The 23,446-nt window shown below is 54.9% G+C and overlaps 1 protein-coding gene across 5 annotated transcripts in view; it reads right to left on the reverse strand.

The window, feature by feature from the left end:
• LOC112313366 (patatin-like phospholipase domain-containing protein 4) overlaps positions 1-22,019 on the reverse strand; it is a 53,077-nt gene extending 31,058 nt beyond the window's left edge. For 3 of the 5 annotated variants that reach the window (XM_071220400.1, XM_071220401.1, XM_071220402.1), the window contains exons 1-6: positions 21,828-22,019; positions 19,912-20,109; positions 16,390-16,484; positions 16,101-16,236; positions 8,114-8,179; positions 4,778-4,930 (exon numbers count right to left, since the gene is read on the reverse strand). In XM_071220400.1, the coding sequence (XP_071076501.1) occupies positions 4,778-4,930; positions 8,114-8,179; positions 16,101-16,236; positions 16,390-16,484; positions 19,912-20,091 (630 nt within the window). In that variant the 5' untranslated portion in view covers positions 20,092-20,109; positions 21,828-22,019. Of the gene's footprint in view, positions 1-3,207; positions 4,008-4,777; positions 4,931-8,113; positions 8,180-16,100; positions 16,237-16,389; positions 16,485-19,911; positions 20,110-20,954; positions 21,265-21,827 lie in introns of those variants that run through there. The other 2 variants (XM_045203223.3, XM_045203222.3) reach the window with 2 other exon arrangements.
• Between the last annotated feature and the right edge of the window lie 1,427 nt (positions 22,020-23,446).

Raw genomic sequence — 23,446 nt, forward strand, 5'->3', positions numbered from 1 at the left:
CGCGACTTGGAACGTCCCACCCACAGTGACAAGAATACAACCTCCTGGCAAATGGCACAACGGCGTCTTGTGGAAATGGAACCACTTCAGAACTCACTTGGAAGGCGCCCAGGAGTTGGTGGTGAGGTACTTTGTCCCAGGCCTGTGCTGTGACTGTAGAGGACGATAATTCTACTACTTTTTGTCGTGTAACACCAGCGGCATCCGTAAGCCTTGCTGGTTTATTCATTCCCTTGTTGCTACCACCAAAATAGTCCCTGAGTCCGGGACCGATGCTAATTGGTCACTGTTTACATCCGAAGCACTGTACACACTTCCTGCCACACACTTAACTCTGAGTAAACACTGACGGAATAGACTGGAGAGCAAGATAGGAAGCACGGATCCAGGCCCCTGAATGCATGCAAGCATTCCGCCAATCCCTGGTATTTTCAAGTGCACAGGACTGCCGTCTTCCTGGCGAGAGTCACCATTTAAAGGACACTGTTAAGACGATAGGGGTGGCCACCAGTCCATTACTGCCTCTAAGCCAATGGGATAAACCCGGACGGAACTGGGAATACAGAAAGATCTTTCCGCAAGGCACTGTGCGAAACTCCCTGCGCAGTTGCCTCTAACTCCACGTACACGCATTTCTAACAGCACGGCGCCCGTATGTTGCTGGCGAGGAGAGGGCAGGCATCGCGAGGCAGCAGGGCACACGCTCTGTTGTGTGTGGGGGTGTGACTCACAGAACCACGGCGATGGAATGCGCAAGGCCACAGGCGGGCAGCACCGTCCCTGTGGCCTCTCGCAGCTTTGGGAGGAGGAGAGCCAGCCGCCCTCCCGCTTCCCGGCCCTGTCTTGTGGCCCGTGGGCCCCGAGTCATCTCTCATCCTTGTTGCTCAGGCACAGGAACCTCTGTGTGTGTCCTAGAGCTCTTGGATGGCTCAAGTGCCATCGTCACAGGGAGAACGTCTCCAGTGGCCCGCACCTCCTGGCATGGCATTGGGCACTGTTCGAATCTCAGAAGCCTCCCAGCGGACAGATCTCGGCCTATCACCCAGGGGGCCACGGGCTTGCCTGTCGTCGTAAAGTGACATGTCGGGACAGGGCTAATTAATGCCCTTGGCGGGGCGGGCACGGTGCCGTGTTCCAGCAGCAGGCAGCACGCCGATTTGTCCTTTACTTCCTCTGCCCACAGAAGTGAATCGGGAAATATACCATTTAAACGGCATTTGCAGACAAGGTGAAATTGCGCAGCGGGCCAACGCGGGACCTCTGCGCAGCTAAGACGTACCTGCCACGACCTGTTCTACCTCACGGATGCAGGTATTGCCTACCCGTACGTGCTCGCACGGTTAAGGACGCTCGCCCACACTCACAGTTTTAAGAAAACTGCCTATTTCGAGATGACGGCGGACATGCTGTCACTACGAATTGTCTGTGCAATTCAGAAACGCTCTCCGCGGCGCGGAAAGGACTGAGTGACACGTTTGCCTTCCTTGCGTCAGTCAAGAGCAGAGGAAATTACCCAGAGGGGACATACGAGAGGACAACTTAAATACACGTATTAGCACGGAGTGAGCAAAGCCTTGCGTTCTCTCCCAGAGGCAAAATGAAGAGCGGAGCTCAGCAATGCCGCGGCAAACGCAGCCGAGTAAACGGCACTCTGCAAATAACAATATGAATAACAGCTATGACCGCCCCCGTCTTCCCCGCTGGGCCACCGCGGCTTGTCCTCCTGCCTTGACTTACGTGGATAATGACCTCAACTGTCAGTTTTATTTTGCTACAGTGTAGACACAGCTTAGGCGAGAACCACCTCAAAACCCTAACCTTCCCTAATGCCTGGTTCCTCGACTGTGTAACGAAGGGGTCTGCGTGATCAATATTCATACATGTAAAAGGGAAGTAATTACACGTGTGTTTTAAACAGCGATGTATTGGGGCAACTCTGGCTAAGGGCACCATGTAAATTCCAAGTTCTGTGACCTCTCACGCCTGTATCACATGGTTTCCTCGGCCTCAGCCTGAATCAGCAGGGAAAAGTGAGAAGCCGGCTAACCGAAAGCCGGCCACTTCACGTGTGATATCCGTCTGCAGTCACCGAGAGCCAGACAGCTGTGCCTTCGCAAGCTTCTGCTACTCCCGTGCTCCGTCCAAGATTGCAAACCTCACACGCAACAGTTTTGGTATTTTTTGAATACTGTGTGCTCTTTTCTGATTTAACTTGAAAACCAAATCGATATTCTCTAATTGTCAAGGGAAGCAGTGGGTTACCACAGTTACAAGGTCAAGAGTGGTGTTGAAAAAAAAAAAAAGAGAAAAAAATGACGCATGAAATTCTTAATGACAGATGCAAAGACGTTCAGGAAACTGCCCCAACAGGGCGGTGGGACCTGCCTCAGCTGTGGGCACGGGATGTGGCTGAGGAAGCCTCTTCCGCTCTTCCATACAGCAGGCCACAGCGCCCCGGGGTGCAGGTCCCCGTGAGACAGCAGAGCCTGCGGGGAGCGCCCGCCTGCCATCAGTCGCCGAGCGTGAGGGCACCCGCAGTCACAGCGGCACGGGGCAGCGTGGACTTGCCTTCCGTGACAGCTGGGCACAGCCCCGCAGAACGCCGCAGCCACAGGGAAATCACCGCACGACGCGGCCCCACTTCCCCACGTGAGAAGGCTGCTGCCCAGCAAGCCCGTCTGTCGATGGCCCTACAAGGTCCTTCAAGGAAGCCACCAGCCACCAGCGTGCGGAAAGGCGTATGCCGTAGGTACCAAAGGCTTTTAAAAGGCCTAGTGCATGGAGATTTCTCTTTGCTCGGAGAGGCATCGACGCGGAATTTATTAAACCATCATACAAACAGAGCATTCACCTGCCAGGATCAAAGGTGACCTGTTGAGGGACTAAACAGACGTGACGATGAAGACAGGACCCCTGGAGCTCATGGCAGTCAGTGAAACAACACAGGAAGTCTTTTTTTTTTAATTTAAATTTTTATTTATTTATTTATTTTTACAGAGAAGGGAAGGGAGGGAGAAAAAGGGAGAGAAACAGCAATGTGTGGTTGTGTCTCATGCACCCCGTGCTGGGGACCTGGCCCACAACCCAGCCGTGTGCCCTGCCTGGGAATTGATCCCTTTGGTTCACAGTCTGGCGCTCAGTCCACTGAGCTACCCCAGCCAGACTACAGCACGGGAAGTTTTCACCGCACCGTGAGACTGGGAGCGCTGCTGTGCCGTGGTCTGTGCGTAACTGCGCGGGAAGGAGAGGCAGCAGTCCGGGTTTCCGGGACCACACTTGTGCGGCTCGGGCTGTTAGGAACCACAAAACTGATCTAAGGGATGGGTTCCGGTGGGAAAGCAGACAAATGCATGACAATGAAGGGCGTGCCATTACAAACGGGTTTGCTTCTAAATGTTCTTCGTAATCTAGAGTCCGTGCTGGGTGAAGCCCTATAAAAACAGAACTAAAATTCAAGCCAGCGTACGTGAGTGAGTGTGACGCGCACACACGACTCCTCCGAGGGACAGGCCAGCTGCTCGGGTCCCGGAAGAGCTGGCATCGTGTGCCGTGGCGGGACCAGAACAAGTGAGCGGGCGTGCTGGGTGCTGGGTTCAGTGCTTGTTTAGAAGACGACCTGGCCCGCGGGGCTCTTCACGCTTTGCAGTTTATCTGCTTATGTCTTGTCACCTGAGTTCTACCCAATGGCGTGGCCCAATTCTGATGAAACGCCTCGTATTCCCTTGCACCGAGGAAACATTGAACTATTAAAAAGAACAACAAGCGTGGCAAAGAGGAATAGACTGGACAGACGTCTGACATTTAACAAGTATTGAATTGCAAACCCGCATCCAAACCGTCCGCCAGGTGCTTCACCGTGCAGACGCTCAGGCGCTCCCTTCGAACCAGTTCTCCCTCAGCAGGAACTGGACGGCGTCGGCAAAGCCGCGCTGGTGCAGGGTCTGCATTTTCCTCTTGCTCGGGGGGAAAAGGGCTTGCTGGAGCCTCACCAGGTTGGCCACGGACAGCTAGGACAGAAGGACACGAGCAGCTCTAGCACAGCACAGGGTAAGTGCATGTATGTTTGCTCTGAGACCTGAGCTTTCCCAGCACGTCACAGGTACTCAGAGCAGAGATAAAGAAAGGACTAGGAGGAAAACAGTGAACGTGAGCCGTGCACGCCACCTGTAGACGAGATGATGCCGCCCGTTTCTCAGCCTTGGGACGATCGACGTTCTGGGCCAGATGCCTCTGTGTGGAGGGGTCTCTCCTGGGCACTGTGGGGTGCTGAGCAGCATCCTGGGTCTCCCCTGCCAGGTGGTGCCAAGAGCACCTCCCCGATGCAACGCCCACAGCCGTCTGCAGGCTCTGGCAAACGCCTCCCGCTGACAGCAGCACCCCCTGTTGGCAGCTGGGTTAAGGAATGGACATCTCCACGGAAATTACTCCGTGGAGACCCAAAGGTTCTCTCCCGTATTTTTATACACTTGAGTCCGGCCGCCTTGTAAGGAAGGACACAGCCTGGCTTCCCATTTCACTGGCATCCTGCCACGTCTATTCACGTGAAAGAGAAGTGAGCAAGGAGAAATGGCTTCCCCAACAGGTAGTTGTTACACTGTAGAGGAGTGACTCACTCGTAGTGTGTAAGCACGAAGGTCCATGCGCACGAAGCATGTGGCAAAGTATTAGAAGAGACACTACCGAGAGGACGTAATTTGTACGTAAACTCAGCAGCGGGCTTCCCAAACCGCGCAGACAGGTAAAAAGGCTTCGCATATCCGCGCACGTGAACACTCACCGTGATGTCTTGATTGGTGACGTTGAGGTACAGGTCCAGCCGCCCTCTGTCCTGCGGGGAGATGTCCAGCCGCCCACTGAAGGGAGAGATGGTCACGGTGCGGCCCACAGGCAGGATGGGGAGGCTGTTGGTGAGGCCGCCGTCCACCCACTTCTGTGGAGAGGAAGAGCCCCGTCAGCGCCGGCAAGGGCTCTTTGCTTCTTCCACAACCCTACCTTGGACTCGCTCTTAAATCTCCATTTCCGGGACCGATCCAAATATGGGTTTTTGTTTTGAAAGCAAAAGGTATGTGCGTACCCACACCTTACACCCACCCGAAAGAACGTGACAGAATGGGGGGACCTGGCCAATTGTTTGGAAGCTGTAACTCGATTATGTCCAACAAGACGGACGTCAGCTTTTACCGAGGACTGCGCACACATCACAGCTACGTGTCATTCAGTGGGGTGCGTTCTTCAGTCCACGTGGAGAGCCACGGTTACGCCCGACACTGAACAAACCTCCCACCACCACAGCACATTGCACTGTCACTGTGAGAACTGGGAAGCAGCGTTTTCTGTAGCGAACTGAGATACAGCCACCGGAAATCCTGCCACTTCCCAAGGGAGGCCGGGGTGCGGGAGGCTTCAGGCCAAAATGAATGGGGCGTGGTCCTTAAGAAACACCCATTGCTCACACGAGAGTCTGCACTTGCAGACTGCGCCCGAAGGAGACAGGTCGACAGAGCAGGTGAGAGAAGCTTCTAGAGGCTTCTGCAGCACTGTGTGCTAGGGGCAGACAGCCGAAGAAACCCAATATTGGTCATGCTGTGTATTCAAGGCAGCAGAGTCCCAATCCGTCCCTGAGCTGGGTATTAACACACTCAGCTCCGACAGTAAATGAACATGCCCACAAGACTCAAGTCCAAGGTGCCCTAGTTATCTCTCTCTCAGGGGAAAGATCCTTCAGTTGGAATGCAAAACAAACAAACAAAAACCAGGGTCTGGGAATGGTTGAAAACCCGTCCGCAGGAAACCTCTGCTGAGCAGGGGGCCTGCCGAGTTTTCCTTGAACATTGAAAATGTGGCATAGGAAGGCAAAGCCCGGCTTCTGAAGCCAAAGGCGGAGCGAGGAGGCAGGAATGGGTTAGGGCACAATATTCTGAACTGAAAACAGTTCATTCCCTTTTTCTAAGGTGTCTCTCTCTCTCTCTCTCTCTCTCCTTTTAAATGTCTTTCTTACTTGTTTTTATTTCTAAGGCTGGGGACTGAAGGACGGGCACTCCATTGTCTACAGTGGCCTTGGCCAGCCACCAGCTCTCTGAAAGGAAATAAATAGTGGAAATGGGCTGCAACGCACGTTTGGAGGGAACTGCATTTTGGGGGCGAAAACATAGGTAGATTAGCTGGAAATGAACCTGACCTGGACAATCTGTGTATTGTCAGTGTTTCTGAAAGAACATAATGCCCATTTATTATAGAATTAGGTATATGATTCGGACACTCATATCCCTGTGCGTTTGTGTGTATTTAACACAGCCATATTTGCACGGTTTTGTATGGGAAGTGGGTGTGAACATATGCTGGTGTGGGTGTATGTGGTTACATAAACGGGGGGGAAAGGGGGGTTACCGTAAATAAGGGGAACCCAAGTTATCTGGTTCTGTGCCTTATGGTACCAGAGCGTCTTCTCTTTTGCTTCCTTTTTGGCCTGTTTCTTGTTTTCTGGTTGTTTTGGGCATGGATACGGATTCCTGGAGCAAGTTCATACTGGTGGGAGTGGGGGCGGGGTGCTGTGGGGAAAGAGGCACCTCCCACATTTCTCTCTCTTAGTCTCCACAGAACGTCTCACGCGACAGGACGCAGAATCTGCGCAGATCTCTGCGAGGGGAGTTGAAAGGGCACGCCCTGCGTCACGGAACTGAAGTCAGGTGCATGTGGCCTGTCCGACTGGAGGATGAGAGGCCCCCTGGGTGGCCGAGGTGCAGTGTTCCGATGTCCTGGGGAGCTCATGACTGCTCTTGCAGGACATCGTGTTTCCGAACTGCGTTGGCTCTTGTGAGCTTGCTCGGATAGGATTAGCGGAGAGGGAGAAGGCAGCTTTCCAGGGGGCGTGAGGAAGTGTGCAGAGCTGCTGGCTGCCCCAGACCCAGCCCAGCCTGCCAGTCTCCAGGTGAAAGGCAGAAACACTCGCCCTGGTCAGGTGCTCAGTGCATGGGCGTGCCGTCCAGTACACCAAAGGGTCGTGGGCTCCATCTCCCGCCAGGGCACACGCCTAGCCGTGATCTGAGCATCCCAGACCGAGCAGTGACGTTCCATCTCTGGGCCTCGCCCGCCCCACCGGTCCTTGCACACCGCCACCCCAGACAGGCCAGCCCGGGCCCACAGCCGTGCGGAGAGCACAGGAACAGCCTGGAAGGGCCGGGAGAGCTCGAAGGAAGAAAACCGCCAGTAACGACAAGATCAGCTCGGGGACAATTCCCAAGGCCGATCCATTAGGCGGTTTGGGAAAGTCGATTCTGGGGCAGTGAGACGTGGCCTCCTGGGCAGGGACACTTTGCTGGGCCCCAAAGGACCTGAATGGCAGGCATTAAACACTTTCCATGCACGAACTGAGACTAAATATATACTGTGCATGTATAAAACAAATGGTGTTTATTCGTGGACAACATGTGCCTGGTCTTGCTTATGGGTGAACTAGACACTGTATTTATCTCGTGCATACGTGAAATTCTGGTACGTGTTCCAGGACACTCTGCGGTTAGCAATGCATGCCTCTGCTGTGTGCGGTGGACACTGAACCTGGCTTTACAGTGCGTCCCCTCCTCCGTGTTCCATACATGAGGACAGAAGGCGCCTCTCTGGTGTGTGCCACACACCTCCGGCACCGGTGTGACAGACACTGGATTTGATCTCACAGGCCTGCGTGCCTGGAGCAGCTGCCTGTGGGGGATGCTGCCCTTGACCCCATCTGGCACGCCGGGCCTCCCTCCGTAAGTGGCAGCCCAGCATGCAGAGAGCTCCCCGCATCAAACCCACGGGTAAGTGCAGGAAGGAGGAGGGGACTTGCTTCGCAGCAGGGCCCTGGGGTGGAGGGGTTTGCAGGGAGGAGCGGGATTTGGGGGAGCAGGTGTGCCTGCCCGGATGCCTTTCCTGCCCTGACAGCTCAGTCCTGCGCCTCGCTATGTACAGAAGGCACTGTGACTCGGCCTGTTTTAGGAAGAAGGTCGTTCGCTCCATTACAAAAAGGATGGAATGTGGGCGCCCGCAGCACGGGTAATTGCACAACGGCGTGCTGGAAGGGGGCGCATCCATGCGGCACGCACGGACAGCACGCCAGGGGGCAGGCGGTGCTTACCCGCCCTCTGTACTCCACCGGCCGCAGCCCCGCGTACACGGGAATGAAGCTGCTCGCCAGCAGCACCTGCAAGGAGACAGAGAGAAGCAGCCCGTGAGCAGAGGCCCTCACACCCCGCCGACAGCCCCGGCGTGCCCTCTGCTGCAGGATTCCACACCGTGTAAAACACAGGAGAACTGCCGTCACCGTCACACGGGTTCCGTGTACCACGAATGCACAGTGGGACGCGCTGACGGAGACGATCCCGGTGCCCATCTGCAAAGACCGTGGACAACTCGGTGTTTCCCACCACTCCGCTCATTCCCCCTGAGTACCACCGGCATTTTCAGGCCAAGATGAAAGTCCAGTTAGGTCTACATTCTTGGGTATGGCCAGGTGTGAAAGAGCTACCCCTGGTGTTTTCTCTCACATGCTGTCAAGACGATTTCAGGGTCGGGCCCTGTTTTCTGGAGGTACGGACCGCTGTGCTTGTCCCAGGAACCTGCGGCTCAGGGGTGGTGATTCTTGCCGCCAGGTGCTGCTCAGGCAGATACAGGTGTTCTGTGCGGGCAGCGTGGCCTGCAGACCTCATGAGGCGGGGTGGGGGTGGGGGGCAGGGACAAGACCTGTTCTTTATCTTGCATGGACAAAGACGCAAAGCTTGCTGCAGGAGTTGGGCTCTGGGAGCTTTCCCGACAGGGACACGCCGTGTTTGGCAGTGTAGCTTCTGAACTGCTGGCATTCTAGGTGGAAAAGTGAACATTTAAGCCACAGTCTTTCAACCGATAAGCAAAGACTTTGTGGCTGTTTACTGTCGGAGATCGTGAGGAGTTTCTTTTCCCCTATATTTGCAGATGCATTAGGGCCCCAAACGGATTCGTGAATCACTTGTTCAAAATGACTGAGAACTGGGAGGGTACTCTGAGCTCTGCTCTGAAAGGCTGTTTACTCCGAGGTGAGACCACGGACAGAGCCAGTCCCCGGCATGGCGCGATGGCCACAGGAAAAGCCACACTCACACAGCGGGAGCCCACTGCCTTCCACATCGTATGCTAGAACTCGGTGGCGTCAGCTCCCAGGTGCAGGGCCGCCCTTGCCGGCGTCCTGGCTCCTCGCTGCCCAAGCCCACGGAGAGGAAAGGGTGTGCCTGTCCTCACACGCTCGCTGAACCCTCCACAGGGTGGGACCCAACACGTGTCAGGGTCGGCCCTTCTCTATGGGGGGATGAAGACACCTGGTGCCTCCCACCCCACCTCCACAGGGGAGAAGCGACGACAATTCCCCCACATTGCTGGAGGAATAGGCCGGCAGCGTACGCACTGTGAATTCAGGGTACTGAGAGGTGTGCAAAGAACCAACGCTGTACAAATACAGTGATTTATTTCTCTACGCCGCACACACACACATGTGCCCTCCTTTAAAAAAAAAAAAAAATCCTCCCCATCGAACCAGAATTAAGTGGCTTATTTTTCCCCCGTGTCAAAGTATAATGTCAGGTTCGCAAGTCAATGCTTGGGGCTCTTCTGAAGCGTTTGGATGAAAACGCTACGCCATGACGTTCCTGCAGACAGTGACAGGAGGACACCTCACAAATGACAAGAAGAATGCAGGGAACGGGACACACCTGTCATCTCCGAATCAATGCGTTTGTTCGGTCCCGGCTCAGCCTGCTCTGCTGATGGCCGCCGGTTTGTCTATCAGAGTAAGTTCGGGGGAAATTAGCTTTCCGTACTCAAGAACTACCCGGCTTCTCTCATCCACAGTGCGCTCACTGCTGTCTCTTCTATAGAAGGAGACACGGACTGACCTTCCAGGGCCCCTCAACAAAATGTTATCCCTGAGCCTGTGCTGTTACCTGTCTCATTGTCTTCCCAGTGGACTCGTTCTCCCCAAGAAATCTCAGTACGTCTAGAGCAGGGGTTCCCAGTGGGGCTGACTGAGCCTGGACCCTCACCTGCGGACACACAGCCAGGTCGAGGTTGAGGACGCTGGTGCAGAGAGCAGGGACCTGCCTTGCAGGCCTCATCCCCTGGGCCAGCACTTTAGGCATTCCCCAAATGTGAAACCGTAGATGGGGGTTTTGCTTCATTCTTACTAAACACACGATGATAGAAATAAAAGTCAGTGACTTCCTGGAGCAACTGTGTCAGACACGGTCAAGTGCACCTACAATCCAGGTGCTGACAGGCTCACTTCATCGCACAGTCTATACAACGGGGCTGTTCAGAAAAGCACGTGGCCGGGCTTCCTTAGAGAATAAATTCCTGACCAGTTTCGGTTATGCCTAAACTTTACTGTGGCGTTTAATGAGAGTCTGGCTGTTTATTCGGAACCTCCTGGTGTGGTTGGAACTCAAAGGCAGATTCAAATTTCTCTTGCCCAGTCTTCCCAAGATAATGCCCCACCTGAAACTCTGCCCTCCCCTCACCTTCCAGCAGCTACACGTGGGGTCTTGCTGCACGAGCGTTTCACTAAGCGCATGGAACTTGAGGACCTTTAGCAACGGGGACAGGGCGCTTCTTCACAGGAGGGACACCGTTCTGCGGAAGCTTCCTGGGCGTACGCATCCAAGAGGACGCATGCCTGCCAAGAGACCATTCCGGCACACGCTGGCATCCCCTTTGAACGCAGACAACTCAGCAATCCGCGCCCAACTGGACAAGTGGAGGCCCACTACCACTCCTGCATGGTGCCTTGCAAAGTCCTGGTGCTCAGCGGCTATTTGAAACAAAGATGCGCCTCCCTGATGACGCTCTGCTGAAGACGAACGTTAAAATGAGCTTGGGTTTCCTGATTGCACTTTGCTTCTGGGGGGGGGGGGGGGGCGGGGCAGGGAAAATAGCCCAGAATGGGAACTGGAACTTAAAACAGGTGAGATGATTTGCGGAACACACATACGTGGCCATCCATTCAGGGGACAATGCGGGAAGGGTGCAGAAGTAAAGAAATGAGGAGGTGCCTGTGGAAAGTGTTCAGCCCCCACGGCGCGCTGCTGCCTGAGGGCCGCAGGACCGCAACCACGGCATGCTGCTGCTCTCTGGTCCGGGTTCCAGGGTGCCGGGGTGGCCCCAGCCTCGTGGCTGTGCTGGGCACTGCTCTAGTGGGGGTGCCCACAGTGGCCCTGTGCCGGGAGGGCTGCCTCACCATGTCTGAGTGCGCGGACCATCCTTCTGCCATCTGGGACAGGAGGTCCTGCCCAGTGTAGAAGGTGCACTCATCCCCTCAGCCAGTGGGTACGTGACCACATGGCCACACTCCTCCCGTTCTGTTCTCAGCAAGCTCTCTCGTTCTCTCCCGGAAGGACAGGCTGAAGAGTGTGCCAAATCTTTACATGCGGCCTGGCTTCTGATGAACCGTTCCATCTTGAAGCCATTTCGCTCTTCCTGCAGTTTGCCATAAGCAGTCAAGAGAACCCAGGCTACTCCTTCAACTCTTTGCTCACGGACGGCCTCGTCAAATGTCCAATTTCACGTCTCGCCGACTCGGCCTTCCACAGGAGGCTAGGGCAGGAGCACGATGCAGCTGCGCTTGTGCCCATTTATAACAGGGACGGCATATTCTCCACCGTCTGAAACAGCTCCTCGGTTCCGTGTGGGACACCCTCGGAATGCCATTTAGCACTCCTGTTCCCACCACTACGATGCCGAGACCCCTCAGCATCGTCCGAACGGGTGGCAGTGCTGTCCCGCTCTCTTCTGGTCCTTCCTCCCCAGAACCGTCTACAGCAGTGGGGGGTTTCCCAGCAGGGACCTCCCGTGTCTCTGGGCCTCTGCCCGTCCCCCACTGCTCAGGCCACTCCCACACGTGTTCCTGACAGTTCCTCCGCGAACCTGTTCCCTGTCTTAGGCCTTCCAGGCTGCTGGAGTGAAATGCCAGAGACTGCTGTTCATAAGCCACTCAGACACTTATGTCTCACGGTTCTGGAGGCTGCAAGGCTACGATCGAGGGGTGGGCACATTTAGGGGCCGCTGAGATCCGGGGTCTGTCTGTGTTCTCACGTAGCAAAAGGATGACAGCTCGCTGGGGTACCCTTCAGGAGGGCCCTGACCCCATTCCTGAGGCCTCACCTTCAGGACCCCATGGCCTCCCGGAAGCCCCCCTCCCAACCCCAGCTCACGGCCGCTGGGATTCAATGTGTGAGTTTGGGAGGGAACAAACTGTCAGTCCATAGTGCTCAGCGCAGTCACGGTGGACGTGAGACCCGGGAGACTGGAAAAGCCACCCCAAACGAAAGGCATCTTTGGACCACATCACTGGTCCACTAGGCTGTCAGAAAATGACCAGCTATCACTGCAGCCATCCAACGAAAGAGCATTTTTGTCATGCCACCAGAAGCGAAGTCACTTCTTATCATTTCAGTAGGAACCCTCACACCAACGCCGGAAAAAGAAGGCCAGTGGTGAAGAGGTGTCAGATCAAATGTGTTCGTGTGGCCAGAGAGGGTAGCACACGCAGAGATCCGACAGCCGTGGGTTAGCGTGGCGGTCAGGAATGAAGACGAGGAGGAAGGCGTAAAAGAGGGTGCTGACCAGTCATGCATGTGGCTGGTTGTTACTTATTCACCGTTTACGAAATATTGGGCACGTCCCACATGCCCGTACGGCGTGGTTGTTTAAGACACACCTGTCACCCTCGTCTCAATGCACTATCCACAGTCACCCTGATCGGCGTATGACGGCCACTGCACAGCTGAGAAAACGGAGGCCCCAGCACGGCAAGTCCCAGAGGCTACTGTCAGGCAGCAACGGGCCTGGACGTGTGCCCGGGGACATGGACAGGAAGCAACCACCCAAGACAGCATCAGGAAGGGACTTACAGTACACACACACACACACTCACACACACACTCGAAGTGACAGCATTCCAGTTGGATGTCCAGGTACACCGACACCCTGCCTGTAATGAACGGTACCGGCAGCTGGTGGATAATGAAGAGCCTAGCAGTGAGGAAGGGAATAAATGAGCTCATGATGGAAATACATATAAAATGCAGCGGGGTCATTAGCATCGCCAGGGCTTACGGCTCGCCCATGTTCCTTGACTGGCTGCCAGTGGAGGCTGACCTTCTCGACACTGGCCTTAATCTTGATCAACCTCTCTGTCTCTCTCTGTCTCTCTCTCTCACTGTCTCACTGTCTATCTCTCTCTCTCTCTCATCTACAGACTTTCCGGAAACCCAAGGCCGCTGTGCAGGGCAGGGTGTAGGGCTGCGCAGAGACTCAAGCTTCTCCTTGAGAACTGCTTCTCCTCTTGGCTGTGGGACCTCAGACCCTCCCGGCTCCACCTGAGGATGGGAAGGGCTGGCTGGTGGCTTTCTTCTCCCCCAGCCCTGACCGGGGTGGTCGGAACACCAGTCCTCCGGCCGTGCCAGTGCTGACAAATGCTCCCACTGGCCTCATGTTCAGACAGAGCACGTTGGCTTGACAGTGTCACTACTCACAGGGGGGTCATTCCCTGCCCCCTCCTGCTTCTCTTTTCCCTGCGCCTGGTCTCCACCCAGTATTATTCTTCAGAGCTGAATGCTTCAGAGTATTCTGGCATATATTTCACACCTTTTTATAGCCACCGTCTGCCATCAAGGAACCATGCGCCCTTCCTTCTTTCAGTTCTGAATAAGGTTAGAGCGCTCCACGGAACATGGAAAAATGCTTCTTGTATAACCCAGGATAACTGCTAATTATTCAATTATTCTCCTTACAAGGTATTACACGTTGGCGCCGACTACTTCTCTCCTGTTCAATGAACTCGAGTAATTACCCCAATTTTCTGAATAGTTATTACCCAAAACAAAGGGAACCAGAGGAAAGCATGTTTACTTGTTGAGAGAGTTTGCTGGTGCTGCTACAACTGACTACCAGGGACTCAGAGACTTAAATGCCCGCATCTGCGACCCTGACATGGGCGGGCTGCAGGCTGGCGCGGGCTCACGCGGGCCTCAGCAGGGCTGCCGTCCTTCCTGGGCGCTTGGGGGCACTCTGGGTCCTTCTCCCTCACAGTGCGGCAGTGCCCCCGCAGCAGCTGCTGGACGGAGGCCCCTGCGTCACGCTGGCGGGCAGGGACAGGGCCCCGCAGCTCCTAGAAGCCTGTGTGCTGTCCTCCCATGGGCACACCCACGTCTCAGAAGCAGCAAGGGGGCAGGCAATCCAGAAAACACGTCCCCGTGTAAGGACTTAGCGTGGGCCCACCCCGGTCATCCAGAATCATGTCTTATCTCAGCACAGAGCGTCACCTGCGAAATCCCTCTGGCCATGTCCGGTGACATATTCCCAGGAGCTGGGGACGGGGACGGGAGTGGACAGCCTTGGGGGCTGTCATTCCGCACACACATTCCCACATACAAGGAGCAGAGACAAGGGCCTCCCATCCAGTGCGCGGTGGGACCACGCAGATGGTCAGAGGCTTGGGGTGCAGGCCCGGCCGGCCAGCCGCTGACCCGCTGGGAGACTGTGTGCAGGTCACCGCGCATGCAGGATCCGGGCTCTGGGCTCTGTTCGTTTTACGTTACACCGCTGGACAGCGGCCACCTGGGCTCGTTTATTCGTTTGGGCGTGTTCATTCACAGAACACGTCCTGATGGAGCCGCCGCCGTGCCAGGGGCTAGGACAGCGCAGCAGACAGAAGACGGCCACTCTGCCTCTGTGCCTCCCGGGAGCTCGCTTTTCTGTGGAGGCGGACGGACAGTAGAACCTAAGCACACAAAGCTGTGACGTACAGAGCGGGCTGTACGAGTGACGAGCCCATGGGACGGGTTATGGGAACAGCTGCACAGAGGGCGGCCGAGCACAGGCCCAGTGGGAAGGGACTCCCCTCTTTTTAGGACCCTGGGACCCGCGGGCTTGTTGTCACTCACACCAGAAGCAGGGTTTCGACACGTGGGAAGCCTCATGGGTCTTTATGGGCACTGACTGCCCGCGATCATTCAGGCATGATTGCCCAGCCCCCCTTCATTGTGCGTACGTCTACATTGGGTTCGAATAAGATGACAGAAACATCGTGGCGACGTCTCTGAACGCATCAGTGAGCGGCTGGCGGGAGCAGGGTACCAAGCGCAAATACTCTAGTCGCGTAAAGCGCGAAGTAGTGCTCCTCGTCACTTCGACGTTTCCTGAGATGTTTTGAGCGATGTCCTTCAAATAGTGAACGTCAAGCAGCAAGATCCAGCAGTGAGAACCGATGCGTTCCTCATCCAAATCAGGTGGGGCTCGGACGGCCCAGGCTCAGCGCACACCGCGTCCTGTATGCAAACACGCCTTCTCCGTGTCACCGGCCGTGCACCGTCATCCCCACAGAGGGGAAAGAAAGGAAAACCTGCCCGTCTTCCCTAAGAAAAGCACGCCCTTCTCAGCGGACAAAAACATCACGTGCTCCCTTACCGAGCACATAGTCATTTGAGCATCAGAGGCCCAAGTATTTTGCTGACATGGTGAATTCTCAACCAACCAACTTTCCGATGCGTTTGGATAGCAAGGAGGGCCTCACAACCAAAGGGACCCTGGGATTGAGAAGCTGACACCTGGGTTCCACAGCCCGTCCCCACTGGCAATGAGCCTGACCACGGGTCGGTCCCGTAAACCCTTCCACCCAGGTCCCTTCCGTTAAAAAGCAACGCACGGGAAGCAGGTGCACCTGTCCCTCCTGATTCACAGAAGGGCCGGGGCAGGACCCAAGCACAGAGTCCCCGTTCAGAGTCTTACTTAAACTTCACGATTAGCTGCGTTAATGTAAGGGACCGACGTATCGCTTCTACACTGCACAGGTGGCCCGCCTCCCGGAATACACAGGAGGCTGCTGAGCATCGCGAGAGAAACGCAGAACTGGTACAGGGGCCGCGGCAGCCGTGCGCCGCAGGTGGGGGGTGGGTGCACTCACCCCCTACACCGTTCAGTGAGCACGCCGCACTGCAGGCACGACAGCACACGCGGCGTCTAAAGAACGGGCCGGTGCTCCGTGCCCGTGAGAAGTATTGACGTGGGCGCCTGCCCTAGCCCTCCAACAGGAAATGCGTTACCTGGATGAGGTCCTCCCTGGAGGAGAAACTGGAGACCAGAAGATTCTCTCGGGTCCTGGTGTTGGTGATGGACACGTGTAGTCGGTGCTGGGCCAGCTCATGGGCGTCGGGAGGGAGGATGGACTCAATCCCGCTTCTGGGGAAGAACACGGGACCCGCGTCACTCGCCTCGGGCTACTTGTGAATGCCAGCTGGGCTGAGCTAGCCTCGATCTAGGAAGAGTGGGCTCAGCACAGCCTCCACACGCTCTGCGGACAATGGACTGTGGACGATATATTTACATACGTACCTCAAGCGGGCCATGAAGTCGTAGCCAGGGGTTGCTGCCCCGAAAGACTGCCTTCGGATTTCTTCAGCAAACTGGTAGGTGAACTCGTTGCATTCCTGAGGAAAACAATTAACAGGTGACTCTACGTCGTTGAGTCTACCCCAAGCAGACTCCGTGTTCTCTCCAATGCAACCTGTTCTCCTTTTCCTTTCTACACCCCCTCCAACGCCGTGGCTCACAGCTGGGGATCTCCCGAAGGCTTTGGTTGCAGTTGACCACATTTCTTCCGCAGACTTGTCCAACACAATAAACCTCCTCCTCCGCCCCCGTGCCACGGCCTTGGCGACAGCTCTGGCTGTTCACGACAACACCGGCACCAGAGGAAGGAGTCCCGATGACCAATGACTGGCCTTCGCAAGCACTGAATGCGAGTCTTTGCGGATGAGTCTTGGGTGCTGCCAGTGACTGAATGGATCTACCAGCCACCGCAGACTGGGACCCCCAAATTGGGCCTCTGTCTGCTCCTCTTCACATAATCGCCCAGGTAAGCAAATAGGCTTGAAGGGACTAAGTATCTTTCCTAATATCTCCTTAAAAATGAGGGTCACAGGCAGGATTTGAACCCAGGTCTGTCTTGCTTATATTCATTAACCATTCAGCAACCTACGGGCACCAGGCACTGGGCAAGGCACGGGGACTGGGCGGAAGTGAGAGTCCAACATCCCCACCCTCGAGAGACTTGAGACGGCCCCAGTGAGCAGGTCCCACAGGACTGTGGAAGCGCCTGTCCGGGAGGCAGAACCCAGCCCCCTCCCCACCCAGTGAGGTCCACACCCTCACCCCCAGGCCCTGTAAAGATGGGACCGTCCCTGGCAACGGGGACTTTGAGTAGGTGATTAGTTAGAGGCCCCAAGGGGATGGAGAGGGGACCCTAGGTGACCCAGCCGGGCCCAGTACCAGCACAAGGGTCCCTGCATGTGAAAGAGGGAAGCAGCTGGGTCCAGTGGAAGAGAGATGCCACATGACGGCTCCCAAGCTGGAGGAAGCGGCCATGAGCCGGGAAACGCAGGCGCCCATTGAGAGAAATCAGAAGAGGCAGGAATCGGAAAGTCGGTCCCCGAGGGCGTCCCGAGGGAGCATGGCCCTGCTGGCCCTTTCACCTTCGCTCAGCAAAACCTTTCCAGACAGGTGCCCGCCAGAACTATAACAGAGTAAACAGGTGCTGTGTTGAGCCGCTATCATTCGTGGCAGCAGAGCAGAAAACAAATCCCGTGGGTGCCAACCTACATCATGGGTCACCATGGGCGTCCCTCCAACCTGACGTCCAGGCTGCGACGGACAACAGGAATAGCAGTTGGACAGCAGATGGAGGTGTTCGGACGGGAGGCAAAGACCTCAGTGACAGCACCCCACATACGGCAGACACCGGAGAGGCCTCCTCCTCAGGGAGCAAGGAGCAGGCTAAGTCACACAGGGCACAGAAAGCTGGGCCCCACCCCAAGCGGACTGGGAGCCGGGTGTGGGGGGCAGGTAGGGCAGAGGATCATCAGAGGCGCTTGTGGGCCAAAGCACGGGCAGTGCTACAAGGTAGCTGGACTGGAGGCAGGCAGGGGGACGTGGGCCCGCCTGTCAGGGAGCTGCTGTGGGCTTCCAGGTGAGAAGGCAGCCCCCCAAATAAATACGTGTGCTCCTTCTAGTAAGCTAGGCAGCACTCAGCTGTCGCCTTGTATCAATTTCAGTTACACACACCCCAGCGCAGACTGGAAACTTACTAAGGAACGGACTCAGGCACCCTTGTGTCTCGCCATGCCTTGCAAATTATGAACGCCGAGAGCAGGCTTGCGCACTGAGCTCTTTACCTAGCAACGTCTCCATCTGCCTAGTACCCCAAAATACACCAGCGTCAGGTGCCCCTGTGAATTATGCATGCGTACGCTCAGAACGGGATTGATTATGCCCCTATTTGTCACAACTCCGCAGAGCTGGAGGAGCTCACACCACACACCATCGGCGAGAACAGAGCTCCCAGGGACCGGAGTGGGCAGAAAACAGTTGGCTGGAAAAACTGGAAGCCATCCTACAAGAGATATGTTTCAAATGGTATAAAGAAATACAACAGCCTTAAGCCAAAGAGCTGAATGTTTACCGTGAAGGGAAAACGAGGAGGCCCTGGGTAAATGAGGTCTCCTTTCCACCCTCCAATGGGCGCGGTAGGAGAGACTCACTCTTAGGTGGTACCGGCACAATTAGACGATGCAAACGGCTCTCCGAGGCATCGTACACTAAAGAAGAACAGGTAGCGTGATTTGAACACACGGTGATTCGAGTCCCCAGGTCAGGTCCACCACTGAATGTGTGACCATCACAGGATTTCAGGCTGTCTTGTTTCACTATTTCCAGATTATGTTCATCCTAAATCGCAGTGATTACATTTCTAAACCAGCTGAAAATGTGCAACAACGGCTGCCCAAGTGCAAAGCTCAGGGTTTTCCCCACCTGTGAAAGACGGCACCACGGTGCAGGAAATGACCCGCAGTAGCCCCTGCCTCCGAAGGAAAACACAGCTGGGAAGGGAGAACCCTCGACAGTCTAGTCTGCTCGTTGGCAAGGAGTCCGCGCACTTCACTTACGGTCTCCCTGACTGCGGGTTCTCGGCCTGCGCGATCTCTGCAGTCCTTACTTCTTCACCTGCCCTTGAAGGCGTCCCAGAAAGACTCAATGGAAGGGTACGTGGATTTCTGCATAACTGCCCTCAAATCCAGCTTCTCGCTTATAAGCAGCTCAGCAGAGATTTGCAAACACGACGTTTAATGTGTAACATGTACTTTTGAAAATGTAAATGTCCCTTAAATTCGTTGTTGGGCACGAATGTGTTCATCATGATTTGACCGTTTTCAGAGCCCCTTGGGTGTGGAAGGAGTTAACCCAGACCCGCTGCACCTAGGAAAGGAAAGAAAGCAGGCTCTGGAAGTCAGCAGATGCGTAACCAATGCCTGGAAGCAGAACACACATTTTTAAAACACCGATTGCATTCAATGAAATATTTAATGAAGGCTCGTTTTTATTACTTCTGGGTAAACTGCTTGGCATTCAGGGCTTCTTCGTACTGTGAGAATGAGAAACAAATTAAATTCTAATATCGCTCCACTTAATAGAAATTACAGGCCCCCACTGAATGTATAATGGGCATCGGAAGTGGCAGAGGGAGCCGCCACATGTTCACCGCCTGGAAAAAGGGGGCCCTGTTTCGGAGAAGGAAGAAATATGCTTCCCTTGAAAGCAATAGAGCTTGAGTCTTAAGATTCCACAAACATTCCAGAGTAAAACCGGGCATTACATTTTCGGTCTCCCTGTCACCCCTAATCATCGCCTTTTCCACAGCCCCAGCCCAGGTCCCTAGCGATTACACGCCAAAAGTTTTAACCTTTTGTTTCCCAGGCAAAGGCTTACTTCTCTGCAGTTAACTCCGAGTTAACGTTCATCTTTGCTGTTCAGGCTTAATTTCTGGCGGAGAAACACGGTCTGCTTAACACACTTAATTACCTGTATTTTTTCTGGAGCTGTTAGCAGGACGGAAGCAGCCAAGGATCCCGCCGAGGCGCCGGCGAAGGCCTTGACGTTCCGGAGCAGTTTCTGTCCGTGTTTGCAAAGGGCCGATGCTGCCCCCAAGTGGTAAATGCCCAGAAACCCACAGGCTGCAAAGGACAAGTTGATGTGCTTCATTCCAGCTTGGAAACAGGCCTCCCAAGAAAGACAAAAATGCTGTGAGTCGCTACAGCGTATGCCAATCATCCTCCCAAGCCTTTGTATTAATAGATAATGCTTTGACCTAAACACAGCATTTTCAGGGAAAGCCTAAACACCCAAATCTTTCAAGGAAACGTCCCCCGATCTCTCACCTTCACCCAATGTTAAAAAAAAAAAATTAAAAGTTACAACATTGCACATTTGTTCAGTAGCTTATGCAATCTACTGAATAAATATGGGATGCATTCATTAGATTATGCAATCAACTACTTAATTACTTGGCAAGAGAGAGGTGGATAAATCCGATTGGCAATGCACTTGCTATTTTTTTCTCGACCTTTTGAAACTTTTCGCGGCAGTGCTACATTTGTGTTAAAGTAAAATCATTAGACTGTAGCAAATCCCAATGGCTCACACATTTGGTTTTTCCAAGTGCATGAGTCAATTTCAAACACAAGTCCCTGCTCCCTCCCTTCCCTCTGCCATTTGTGGAGCATCCACTTCTCTTTAAAAAAAAAAAACTAAAAAACGAATGCCCACAATTATTCAATAATGCAACGAGCAATTATTCAATAATGTGATATAGTTCACAGCCAAACTTCCTAGGACAAACTGAGGTCCTGCCTGCCGAGGGCATGGGAGGCTCAAAGAAAGGTTATCCGCACCACGTGACACCTGTAGGAAGCCTAACTATAGAACTGTTTGCTCAACCCTCAGAGGACAGGAATCCCCCCCTTGCATGAAATCCTGCCCCCAAGATGCTGCTCACTACTCGGCCCTCAGTAGGGCTTCCTTGGAGGGGCCCAGGACCCCAGTTCCAGGGTCATCGTAATAGGCACCTGGCCCAGGCTTCGACTTCAGGAACCTAACACCTTTGGGCCCTGTGATGGCAGAATCTCAGCCGTTGCAGCCGAGCCTGGGTTTTGGTTTAATTACGGCAGATTGAGCAAGTGGGGAAATGGGTGTTTAATCTCCAGGCGGCCCGCCCAGGCCACGCAGGCCCAGTGTCCACCCGCGGCCTGGGGTTGGGGACAGGACGGAGGTGCCCGCCATTACAGGGCTGTGGGGGGGAAAGAACCGACGCTCACGTCGCCGGAGCAACCGCCAGGGGGCCGAGGCCCGCCCCTCGCCCGTCCCTACAAGCGCCCCGCTCAGCCCTACCCATGCAGGCTTGAGGCACTTCCGTGTTAAACGCCCCAACACGCCCCCCCGAACCGAAAGGCGGGGCCGGGCCGTCACTCAACGAGACCCCGCCCGCCAGGGCCGGACAACGTTCGGCGTGCTCGGGGCCCGCCTACGGCGCGGGCTCGAAACGCCAACGCACTGACGTGAGCGTGTATGAGGCCCCGCCTGCTCTATTTAAGGGGTGGCCTCATCATGGCGGCGCGCATTGGGCCGCTGCACCCCGGGGTTCCCTGGGTACGGGTAAGGGTCGACTCTCGTTTGGAGCTCTGAATTTTTCGGACACCCGGGGATGCATTTTAGTCCCTGTGGTGGCTTAGCGCCACCTGCGGGCCAGACCTCAGGTGCGTTGACCCTGAACGTTTTCGGCGCACCGGAAGTGCTTGTTTATCCTCACGGCTGCTCCCCGGAACTGGTTCTTTGTCCCCGCCCTTCGTCCCCGCCCCCGCCGTCTCAGAGGGCGGGCCCCAGGGACCGCGTTGTGTTGCTGGGTGCCATGCCCCTTTTTAGGGCCTACCTATAATTTTTACCTAGGCGTTCCTGGAAAGGCCGGGCTGCGGCTTTGGGTAGCGTTCACTTCCTCAGTCAGCCTTGGGCGGGCGGCATGACCTGTCTGAGCTTCCCAGGTGACTCCGCTGCCAAAAGGGGTGGTAAAATCTGAGTCGGGCGAAAGCTCCTGCAAGCAGCGCGCCCCTCGGTCCATAACCCGGTGGCCATGCTGGCTCTGGACAGACTCTAGATGCAGCTTTAAATGGTGGCCAAGCCGGCTGACGCGCCCGCCCCAGTTCAATGGACTCTGACCCGTTCTTTGTCTCCCTAAACAGTGCGTTTCCTGGGCGATCCTAATAAGCAAGCCCGCAGGAATCTCAGGCTTCCTAATTGAAGATCCCCTTTTTTAAAGGACAGACTTGAGTTCTCCCTGAAGCTACAGAAGAGAATCTGGAAAGTGCAAGGCTGTCTCTTGTCTTAAGAGGGCGCTCCCCAAATGGCCTTTACCTCTGGCTTTTTCTTTCTCCCCTATTTGGGGTGCCAGCCTCCTGGCCTCTGACCCACAGCACTGCAAGCAAGGGCCCAGAATGGGGGGCTGCGGGGATTTTGTTTTTCGTTTCCATAAAGGACCTCTGACGTAGCTGATCCCGAAGGCATTACGAACTCTTTAGTAAGAGTAGAATGTGGCGAAGGGACCTTGACGTGTACATCAGGGAAGGCCAGAAGGACAAGCGTTTCATTCCTTCATCCCCGAATGGGTGGAGTGTGTTCTTCCCACAGAGGGAGCCCATCGCAAAGGACGAATCCCAGGCCTCCCATCAGATTCGAAGCAGAATCTGCATTTTAAGAGCATCTCCAGGGTTTGCTGTGCCTCCTACGGTTTGCACCCTTGGTCTAACTCCTGGGGGGTGTGGTTTAAAGTGGCGTGGCATCCAGAGTTTAAGGAGAGGCAGGTCTGCAGCGCCAGAACCTGGGGTGGCGCAGGCAGAGGGATGTCGCCCTGCATTCGGGCCCTGCGGGAGTGAGGGTTGGCGGAGAAGACAGAGCTTGTGCGACTGGGCGGCCTGGACGAACACCAGCCACTGCAGCATCCTCTGCGTAGAGGTCAGACAAGGTCACCCGTTCCCACCACGCTTGCTGGTGAGTGAGAGCTCGTTCAATGTAAGTCTCATGGCAAAACTTCAGGAGTTCAATAGTCTTTTAAACTCTCTCCTTGTCTCCCCTTCTGTTCCGTGTATTTTTATGCAGCTGATTAAAGACTTCAGCTCCCTAAGGTAAGGAAGAACATTGAAATCATTCACATTTGTCTTTGGACTCCCAGCAGCCAGAACAACACTGGGAGCATAGTACATAATCAATAAATATTTATTTTGGATGTTGGATTTAAGTGAATTACTCTTGTAATGCAAGTATACAAGAATTTAATTGCCCTATAAGAACATTTTTCCGTAATTTATTTGCTTGCGTTTGCTTGTTTATTTTCTTTGGTAATTTCGTTTTGGAGTGGTTGGTTTATGTAGTCATTTATCAAGCGTTTACAAAGTATCCATTGCCTCGCAAACACTCTGCTGGTACAGGGCATCCAAAACTGACGAGAATTCAGTCCCTCTTCGTCCGGGGTGCAGTCTAGTGGGCAGGCAGGAAGCAGATACATAACTGG

This window comes from Desmodus rotundus, chromosome Y (genome assembly GCF_022682495.2).
Source record: "Desmodus rotundus isolate HL8 chromosome Y, HLdesRot8A.1, whole genome shotgun sequence".
NCBI lineage: Eukaryota > Metazoa > Chordata > Mammalia > Chiroptera > Phyllostomidae > Desmodus > Desmodus rotundus.